An 11,074-nucleotide genomic window follows, 5' to 3' on the forward strand; every position below is an offset into this window, starting at 1 on the left:
CATATATATATATATATATATATATACACGCGGTCCAAATCGTTTTTAACCTTTTACCGCCATCCTAAGCTTTGTAGTATTTTTTAGCACCAAAACACAAAGGTGTCAAAGGTACATATGTTATTCAACAAAAAGTCGTAATAATCATAAACACCTATCACACATTTGAACATCCACTTAAATTAGGGAATCACACCAATTTAAAGATAATTAATTAGGGAACCAACTCGACTTAGATGGGTTGGTCAGATGTATATTCTAAATCTACTATGTGAATCGCGGATGTGAGTTTTTCACAAGGTTTCGGGTTCAAATCTTGGGTTCCTCATCTCAAGATATTTCTGGTTCGAGGTCCAGCAAATCGCTAGTTAAAATTGTCTCTAGCACGTCTGAATTGAAACTAATTAGACTATAAAAAAAAAGTTTGAGAAACCGTAAGCTTATACAAATTCATGGTTGCCAAATACTACTAAATAGAATATATATAATGTACCCTACGCTAAAGATTGTCAAGCTCATCAGACTTATTTAGATATATAATGTACGTATATATCGTGATTCTGTGAGGTCTTTAAATTATATATAAGAAATGAATGAAATGAAATATGATCAATACAATTCACATACATGGTTTTTTTGAAAACTTAGGCTTACTCCTGGAGCAGCCATTACCGTCTCTGGAAAAAAAAAACTTAAATTATCAAAAACTTAAATTAAGGATTGAAAAATTAGAAATAAAAATACTAAACGATTGTATAACATTAATTAAAGTGATCGAATGAAAGTATATATAAATTAACCTGTAGAAAAAAATATGTAGAAACTCAAAACTGAGAGAGATAGGAGACGATAATAGATAAAGGTCATCTCTTGAATATTCTTAATACATGAGAAGTTCATCAACTTGCCTACACGTACCATATATATAGTCCTAGAAGGTGAATTAAAATATCTTATTGTATATTATATATATATATATATATATATAACTATATATAGAAGAAAAGAGAATAGTACGTTAAACTACAAAAAACCAAATCCGAGAGATCAAATTAGCGACAAACTACATCGGGGAGATCACATTGTGTTCAAATGAATCATTGCACTCATTTATATTGCTATTTGTTTAGTCTATATCATATGAACGGCTTAGGTATCTCATTCAATTCACCGTTTGTTCTCATGTAACTTAATTTGCGAATGTAATGTACGAAAAGGCTTCTAATGGTGATATATGTCATTTTTCATCAAATTTACCATATAAGATCTACCTCATCATTTTTAAAGTTGTTTTCAACTCACACTACCAACAATACATCATTACTTTCTCGTCTCTTTAATTTTCTTAATTATTATTCAACCATTTGTAAAAAAATTTTTAAAAAAACCCACAAGGCCACAACCCTCATCGGTGAGCCGACTTAACCGTTAGAAGCTCTCTTTAGTAATTAGTTGTGAAACGGAGAAAGAAAAGCCATCATAACACAAAATTTGAGAATTGAGATTCACATGGAGACTTCCCTAACATTAAAGCGAAACCAGTTTGGTTCTTAGGGGCAAAGGTGTAATGCCAATGTCTTGGCAAATTGGCAAGTTTTGGCAAGTTTAGAGCCAATAGAAAAGTGACATGTGGATTAGCCAAATTTTAGCCAAAACTAACCAAAAGGCATGGTGTAATGGTAAATTTGCCGATTTTTTGGCAAAAAAAAAAACTTGAGAGGGGAAAGTATAAAAAAATATAAAAAATAAGCACACTCCCATATGCATTTTTGGCAGCCAAACTTGCCACGTGTCCTTGCCCAACGTTCACTTTCATCGTCCAAAACTAGCCGATGTATCTTGCCAAAACTTACCGATTAAACCTGTCGATACAAGCCGATGCATGTGCTATCGGATTGCCAAACTGCCGATTCTAGCCGTTGCTTTTTGCCGATAAAACCAACCGACTACACCCATACCCCTTATCACCGGTCCGAAAGGAGTTTCAAAACTGTAATCCTCAAACAGATTTAATTAAGACTCTTGAAAAACCGTAAAATACTTGATCTCAAATAAATTAAAAGGCTGGGTTGTAACTTGTAAATACACTGCAACAAAAGTGAGGTTTGACTACAGCAAAAGTCGTCCCCGAATATGACAAAAATCGTTCCAAAAGTTTTACCATATCACAATATCTTATATCTACGTCTATATGTATATTATATTATAAAATAAATAAGGTTTCAACTTTTAATTTCATGTATACATAATAAAGCATAATGTATCATACATCAATTTCCCCTAACTTTCAACTTTCATATTTTCATCTTTTCCTCAAATTTTAACAACTCATTTTTTTCCTATCTCATCCACAAGTCATTTTATTTCTCTAATTCATTCAAAATCTTTTATCTCAAAAATCGTACATTGATAAATTATAAAAATTATATGGGTGCTTAAACTTTCATGCTCTTTCATTAGAGATGTCATTCGATATACTTTTAATGAATTTTTAAATCCGAGGGCGAAGCCCGTACGGCTAAGGCATTTGACTATTACACTCTATGGCCTATCACCTCCTATGACCTATCACACTCTATGACCAATCACGCCAACATCCCACCGTCGCAACGCGCGGGCATTTTCTATCATTATATTATAAAATAAATGAAGGTTTTGTTAAATTTGAAGTTTCCATTCAGTAATGAAATTTCAACAATTTATCAAAACTACATTATATCAATAACCTACACTACTCGCCTTTGCCGCCACCACCACCGCCATCGCTACCGTCGCATGCCACCATTACCTGTCACCGCGACCACCACCATTACACTGCCACATCGCGTAGGTACCATTCTAGTATAATTCAAAAATGTATTGTATCAAATATTAAAATAATATCATATTTTATATTCTAATTACTTTTACCCAACATTTATGTCTTTATTATACGACTCCAGGTTAAGGTTTATGTGAAAAGTATTGACATATCAACTACATGAGTAATATTAGTTATAACTTGATATATTCATATATGCACGAATTTCTTCACATATATCATTAATTAGATATGAACATCAAGTTGTAATTTAAAAGTTTTCATGGTTATTCTAATTCAAATGGTTCTCACATGAACCTTTTTTCTACGGCTCCAATGTGTATAAATTTTAAATCAATAAATCCAATACCATATGTGTTATTCCTTATATATGTAATCTTTTGATTAATCAATATGTGTTTCTTTCAAGTTTGAAGTATATTAGTTAGTTTCCTCCCTCTTCTTGCTTATTAATGTTTCTTCCAGTGTGCAGGCTATATGCAGACTTTAATATTATTTGTATATGTTCTTGCATTTATAAATTTTTAATTCTTTTGTTCGTTATGACATTTTGTTTCTTTTAGGGAATATATATTAAGCATGCACCGGGAGTTGTTGAGATTGGTTAAATTAGTTTGTTGGAAATGTTTGATTAATTCAATAAACAAAGTTAATTGGTCATGTTAGATAAAGTATGATACTAGTGTGGGGTTACTATGGTAGAGGCTTTCCCCGGCCTTCGATTCCCCTTAACGTTTGACATTCGGTAGGTACACAACATCAAGAAATCTCACAGTACAATGGTGAAGCCTTGCACGTATTCTAGACAAAGAGATATTGACCATGAGATGTTACAAGTATTCAGAGGGAAGAACCTCAAGACTTACCATCCATCCATGAAGATCGAACTCAAGACCTTGAATAAATCGGGAGTGTCTCTGACCAGCTAAGCTGACCATCATTGGCAAAATTAGAGTTTTTAAGTTCATGCACTTTTATATTTAATTAGGATAGTTGAAATATTTGGTGTAATAAATTAATTATAAATAAATGTGTTGTTGAAAAAAAATGAAGTTTGATAGATTAATTAAGTCATAGTATGTGCAAATTGGTTGAATTAGTTGAAATGATACTCAAATTGGTTGAATTAATTGAGATGATACTAATTTAGCTAGTATGTATATAGAATATTCGTAAAATGATCATAGAGCCGGCACATTTCTCTAGTGTTCTATTAATATCGTGTAGTTAAAACGAAAAGTTAGTCGAGTGTCGCGTTGGAATTATTACATTTATTTTATGCAATAACATGTAAAACTATATATAATTAATTGCAAAAAGTAAAAATTAAATGAAAACGTTACAAAACGTAAAAAAGAAATAAACTAAAACGTAATAACAATATACTATTATGCGTAGAACACACAGAAAAAAAATGAAAACGACATACGATTTATCGTAGAAATTAAAGGACATATATAAACCCCGACAACATATTAACTTTATCAATAAATTGTATAACAAAAAATGAATGAAAACGACAATTTTATTTAAAAGAATATAACAATTAACAAATGGAATAATCTAAAGAATACCTCATACAAGCTCAGACAGTTGTTTGACTCTTGGTTTTGATGGTACAACAAAACATTTGACTTTATATCAGTATAACCTAAAAGGCTAAAAGTTATTAAAGCTTCAAATTTAAGGATTATCAATGCTAGTCAATTTGAAAAACAAATTAACTTGCAAAAGTTGAGAAACTACGAGGACTATTTTTGCAAAAATGTCAAAACTTTAAGACCATTATTGCAGTTAAACATGAAATTAAATAGAAAAAAAAAAAAAGTAAAAAATGGAGTTAGTTAATTTATAGAAACCGTTCATATTGTGGATTGCCACTTAGCATTTCACAATTTTGATCATAGTATTTCATCATAAATCATATATATTTCATCATAATGAATCTAGATTAAATGATACTATAACTAATATGAAAAGTATTATTAAATTTTAACGAATACTTTTATGAAACATGTCGCTTTTAGTATATTTTCTTTAGTTATTAGTGAAAGAGTTCTACATGACGTCTTAGAGGTCAATTGTATCATATACGTCATTGCTTATCTAAACTTCCCTCCGTAGTTTTTGGATCCTGAAATCTAGTTATTAATCTCAACCTAGTGACCAAGATATTTTAAATAACAAACTTTGGGCGATCAATAATGCTATGTTTCTTAGTTGAGGTTAAATGAATGAGAGTGTACACTTTAGGTTTTATACATACCATTGTTGGTGGTTAAGTTACAAGGCGATACACTTAAATCGACGAAGGAGGCGGCGGCCCTTCTAAACGAATGTAGTCGTACATTACTCCATGAAATGGTGTTCCTCCATTGTCTTGTGTCAGATAAATGATGTTCTCCTCATTTGAATTCAAATCTGATCCTGATATGCCTACATTGAATAATCGATATAACCCGTGTATCCCATGTCTTGCAATTGCATTGTCTCCCCCAATGATTCCTGTTGAAAATAGCGGTAGCTCCGTCTTTGGATTGTTAACTCGTACCTAAAGTAAAATTTTTGTTACATGTTTCCGGTAATTGGGACTCTATGACTTGGAAAATTCACATTTGTTTGAAACTGAACTACTTTAAGTACATGTGTAAAAAAAATAAGGTTGTAAATGTATATAGGGGCTGGTTATCATAAAACAAACATTAAAGTAAAACTAATAAGATAAGATCTTCATACAGTAAGATTTTTATGATGCACAATTATTTTCAGCAAAGAAAAAGGGATTGTTTTATTCACATTATTTTAATACTTGTTTTATCTGAACCAGGACCTATATAGATTCTGAATAAGTGAATATAAACAGAAATTTGTGTCGATTTAATGCCATTATAAACTTTTTAAATATGTATATGAAATCTGTATGCTGCATAAAATCAACAAAAGAAAGTAAGGTCTGCAGTTGTTGACCCCTATTATTATTTTTGGTTTACAGTAAAAACTTTCATAGTTGATAATAAACTGTAAGTCTATGTATGCTGATTGTATTTCCAAAAATCATGTATCTGTAGGATATTTTGAACATCAATATTAGCACACGCATAGCAAAAGCTGCTAAGTTAACCAAGTAATTAAGCTATAATTACCTGCAGATCCGATCCATGTGCTGATGCTAAAGCAAGTCTTAGCATATAAGTATCATTTTCATTCACATCGTTAAGCTTGAACTTAATTGACCATGTCGTTTTCTCATATGTGCCGTCATCTTTCTTTCTACAAAGTGAAGATAAACATGATCAGTTTATATGCTTCTCCTATTTATGAACTATAGAGGCAAACATATATGCCTACCTAGTTACTTGAGCGAAGAACCAATCTTTTTGGTAGTCACTTTCGCCAATTGTGAATACCAAATCTGAACTAGGGTATTCAATAGCATATCTCTCCCATAATCCATACTGCCTAAACCTGCTCAAATAATTTAAATCAATTATCTTAGTATCTTTTCTTCATTTCTGATATTAATGCAAGTTTTAGTTTTAATTAACCTGTTCGGATCGTTGATGAGAAACGGGTTGGTAAAAACAGGGTCTGGATCAGGGATGTGAAATTCTGCTGCAGTACGATCAGGTACTCCAATCTCCCATAATGTTGGACCATCTCTTGGAGGCTCGAAAACAAGATCACCAACATCTATATCACAACCTTGTCAAAACATATCAAATTGTTAGTTAAATTTTTTGTTGGTTTTAAGTTGCTAAAACAATCTTGACCTATTTATTTTATATTGCTTATAACCAAATAGATTTTATCCAGTTAAGCAAACCTGGCCCAACCCGTTTGGACTGCCATCCATTTTACCAGCTATGAAATTTAGATGGAGAACCTGCTGTGATCATGAGGGTCGTAGAGTTCTTGTAGTCGCCAATGAACCCATGCACCCAAGCATATATATTATATGTGCCAGGCAAAATGTTTTCAATCAAAAAATGGCCTTCTTCGTTCGTTGTACTCCAAAATTGATAGCTCTGACAAGACAACGCGTTCTTCGTTTATAACATTGGTATTGAAAGATTGTGTCTAATTTCTAATGCATTGATGATATATGAAGCTCACCTTATTTTCTTGTTCCCAGGATCCGGCTTCTCCTGGGAGAGCTAGTCCTACGTAAGCACCATCTGCAGTAATCTGTTCATCACTAATGAACCTACACAATTACACATATATAATCAAACTTCCTGCAATTATCTCTGTACATTTTTCAGTTTGTTGTGAAAAGAGATCATACCTGTCATAAACCAAAAATCTACCTTTAATTGTTCCCCTTTCGTGTGCTTGTTTAAAATCCTTTGAAGCTGGAAAAACATAAGGCCATTTTCCAATTTCATCTAGCATCTGAAAATGACCAAAAATCAACAATGATCTTTTTTTCTTCTAATATAACAGAGGTAAATTAAGTCAAACAAACAAAGATGAACACATAAAAAACAAATCTGCGGATACCTGATTCTTTGCATCTTCCCAAAGCATAAGAGGATCTTGTCCTGCAGGGGTTGAATTCAAATACATAAAAACTGGCCCAAAGACTTTTTTCCATTGCTCCCCTTCTCCAAACTTCATAACCAAATCATTTCCAGCATAATGAGCACTTACAAACATCTACACATTATCAAATTAAAGGAACATATATGTGAGCTACATTCTTAAAACTTAATATGGAGTGAAGAAAGTTGCTGATATGAAAACTGCAGCTACTCTTACAGCTAGATTAACTGGACCAACATGAGAAGTAAGCTCTTGTTTGGTAGGTCCGCCTGTTCGGAACTCATTGCTTGGTGTAATTTGCCAGAATCCAACGGGTGGGTCTGTAGATATCCATCCATGGACCTTTAGATCCTTGGTTTCACACGAATACTGATATTTGTCGTCTACCTGCATACCATATAGCATCATATGAACAAAAGAATATTGAAACAAGTATTGATACATTTTGGCTAACCAATTAATGCTTAGGCTTACACCTATATATGTAAGTAGTACCAGAACAGAATCAAACCTATAATTACCTGTCCTTTGAACTCGGGTTCTACTGGATTAACTAGAAGTACTGCCTCGGGATAAGCCAAAGGTTTACCTCTGTCAAGTAATCGATCATCAGGCAAAGGCATGTATCTTTGTCTGTCATCAGACATCGCCATATAGTGAAACCTACCAAGATAACATATGTCCATTAATCCATTTAGTTGATAATTATTTGTCCATCCATTCAAATCTTTTAAATCAACTGCCAAATGAACGAGTGGATTATATTAATATATCGATGAGTGCATACTTGTCTTTCCTGAGCTTGAATACTATCCTGGTTTCAGGAAGATTGAAACCAGGCCAGCCTTCCAAATGTTCATATATTGCATATGAGTAGAAGCCCGACAAACCACGAAGCAAGATAAACCTGTATTCAGTTTCTATCATTATTATCATTATCCTTTTATGCCTTATTACAGACTAGAATTAAAAGATACTCGTATATATTACCTTTTGTCTATCTTCAAAGGAGCATGCTTTCCCTGTTGAGAGGAATCCCATGTTCTTGAAAAAGAGAGCTCTACTTGATCATCTGTTTCCACTATAACCTCACAACTTGTTCCTTCAATTCTGATGTACGGTACGTGAGGGTTACAGGTTACTAAAACTTGTAGCTATTTTACCAAGGTAAAGGTAACTGAATCTGGATCGAGAAAGTACCTTTCAAAAGTACCAGTCGTCCCAGGACTTCCAGGCGGACTCCAAACGAGGTCCCAATACCTATACAAAAGAAACCCAAGTAATGATTTATTTATAAAATAATTATTGCTAGTAACTAGCTCTAGAAGTATATATTTGTTACCCTCTATCAGATTCATCGTTATGGCTTTCAAGCACGTTGTCAAGATTATTGTACTTTACGCCTGTAACATATCCTCCCGGATTTGTTAGAGTAAGTTGAACAATGCCATTATCGACAACCGCCTACAATTAAAATATTAATGCTTTCAAATTCCAGACATTGTCAAATATATTCGTACGCTCTAATGTACTAAGCTGTTCTAATTTCAACTGTCAATGACATACATGATGTTTCCGGAAATGCAACTTGACTCCCTTGGTTGTCATGTGACCCGTTTCCAGCACTATCGTTTATATGTAAGTTCTTACCAAAATCTTATACGAGTTGTTAGCTTAAATACACCGTATAATCCAAGGAGTAAGTATTTAGTTATTTAGAGTTGGTAAAAAGCAAAAGATGCATTAGGTAAATGCATAAGCAGTTTGCTTTAAGCTATGACAGAGGTTTCTTAAGCATTTTGCCTTTCTTACTATTTCTTTATATTTTATGTTTAACTAGCTAGGTTTATTAATGTAAGAAAGTACAATAGAAATATTCCTAAACTGTGGGCGTGAGGTTCGATGGAATGGAAAGGACAGGAAGAGAATGAGAATGACTTCTCTTATTTGATTGCACGAGAGAATGAAATTGAGAGTGGAAAAGTGGGAATGGTTCCATCTCTCTATCTCTACAAATCGTAGAGCATGGGGAAAAATTGTTTTTATTTTGACGATGTTATATGTGTCAAATTTTAATTATTAATTCAAATTTTGTATTTTGTACCAAACAATATAATCTATTCTTTTTTTAAATACTTATTCTTTTTTTCATTATTTTCATTTACATTTCCTTTCCTTATGATATTGTATATAAGGGAATTGTAAACTTACCCTCGAATGTGTTGACGTGGTATTTAATATGGCATTCCATTATGGCATCAATAAGTCATTCATGCGTCACTGTTCGACACATATTGGTAACTCTTGTATGTTCATTCATGATATGCTAACGTTCCAAACTTGGTTATATATCGTAGTACTTTTCGTAATATCCATCACATTTTATCTTAAGCAATTCCGTAGAATAACACTCTTGTGCGTAAAATGTCCAATTGATATCAAAATCTTTTATACTATATTTTATTTTTAAATGACCAATGTAATCCCTGTTAATAAGTTGCTCCAAAGTCCAAACAAGAATGACTGTGATATTTCCCTTTACTTAACAGCCATCATTTGTTTAGTGGAAAGTGGCTTTTAAGAATTGCATACACCTAAAAGGGAGGCATCAAAAGCCGGTCCTGAATTATCTAATGCTCAGGACAAAATAAACAAAATATGCTTATACCAAAATAAAATGCTTAGGACAAGATAAGCAAAATATGCCCATAACAAAATAAAATCCAAAATGAGTCGATGATTCGGTCAAGTTATAACCACAAACATAAATTTGAATATTTATTCGATACACACTATCTTACACAATATCAAACTCTAAAATAACACAATAACATATTTACATATCATTTTCTTAATCTGTTATTGATTTTTTATTTAACAAAAATGTAATGTTTTACATTATTTTTAAAGGTTCTCACAAAAGTTTTGTATATATGTCTTAATAACTAGAAAGCACAATGCAAGGAGGACGACTTATATATAAATATAAATGTAAATTTTATTATTATTATTATTATGATTTATATGTGTATATAATATATTTTTGAATGTGAATATTTTGTTATATAAAAATTTAAAATGAATTTATAGAGTTAATTGGAAAATATGATATGTGTAGTATTATATTTGTATTGTGTTTAAACGTGATATTTTCATTTTATTTTATGATTAGTACTTATTCAAATATAATTTATTCTTTTATAAATTTAAATTTCTAGAAACATGTTTTTGTTTATATAAAGAATAGATGACATAAGTTATTTTAAGAACATATTGAAACATATAATTTTGAGGTTATGTTGGAAAAACTTTTAAATGTGAAGGGTTAGGCTTGATACATTAAATAATATAGGGTTGTAAATGAAAATTTAAAGAAAGAAGGCATTATATTGCCTTTGTCTTCCTCACACCAACCGAGATTAAAGCTGCGAGACTTTTTTATTTTTTTTTATATTTTTTTTCATCATTAGCTTTTATATTACTTCTAAATGATCTTATATGCCAAATATTTGATGCCTAATAAATCTAGCATAATATAACTTCAACAACAATTTCATTATACAATTTCATGTATGGGCAACCAATGTGGATTTATATAGGAGGGGTGGGAGTGGATGCGGGGAGGAGTGCGGGGAACCCCGGCCCCGCGCGGGCACACCGCCGCCAGGGGTTTGGGGTGGGGTAAATTGGAAGGGAATTGGTGTAGTGAGT

General features: G+C 32.2%; 1 protein-coding gene across 1 annotated transcript; it reads right to left on the reverse strand.

Moving 5' to 3' along the window:
• Positions 1-5,019: 5,019 nt before the first annotated feature.
• On the reverse strand, positions 5,020-8,971 carry LOC122609143 (probable rhamnogalacturonate lyase B). The gene is made up of 15 exons (XM_043782201.1): positions 8,930-8,971; positions 8,706-8,827; positions 8,564-8,623; positions 8,354-8,473; positions 8,151-8,270; positions 7,885-8,026; positions 7,580-7,750; positions 7,322-7,477; positions 7,107-7,213; positions 6,935-7,025; positions 6,705-6,846; positions 6,367-6,523; positions 6,170-6,286; positions 5,965-6,091; positions 5,020-5,372 (listed from the first exon to the last, which is right to left on the reverse strand). Exons 1-15 carry the CDS (start codon positions 8,969-8,971, stop codon positions 5,121-5,123), a joined length of 1,926 nt encoding a protein of 641 aa, XP_043638136.1. The 3' UTR covers positions 5,020-5,120.
• Between the last annotated feature and the right edge of the window lie 2,103 nt (positions 8,972-11,074).

The sequence above is a fragment of the Erigeron canadensis genome, chromosome 7 (assembly GCF_010389155.1).
Source record: "Erigeron canadensis isolate Cc75 chromosome 7, C_canadensis_v1, whole genome shotgun sequence".
In the NCBI taxonomy this organism is placed as follows: Eukaryota; Viridiplantae; Streptophyta; class Magnoliopsida; order Asterales; family Asteraceae; genus Erigeron; species Erigeron canadensis.

Bases quoted from the DNA above. Each gene is read 5' to 3' on its own strand.
- LOC122609143 (XM_043782201.1), bottom strand. From the start codon at position 8,971: ATGACAACCAAGGGAGTCAAGTTGCATTTCCGGAAACATCAT. The intron at 8,474-8,563 runs GTACTTTCTCGA...ACCGTACATCAG, and splicing joins ACGACTGGTACTTTTGAAAG to AATTGAAGGAACAAGTTGTG. The intron at 7,478-7,579 runs GTAAGAGTAGCT...GATAATGTGTAG, and splicing joins TTGGTCCAGTTAATCTAGCT to ATGTTTGTAAGTGCTCATTA.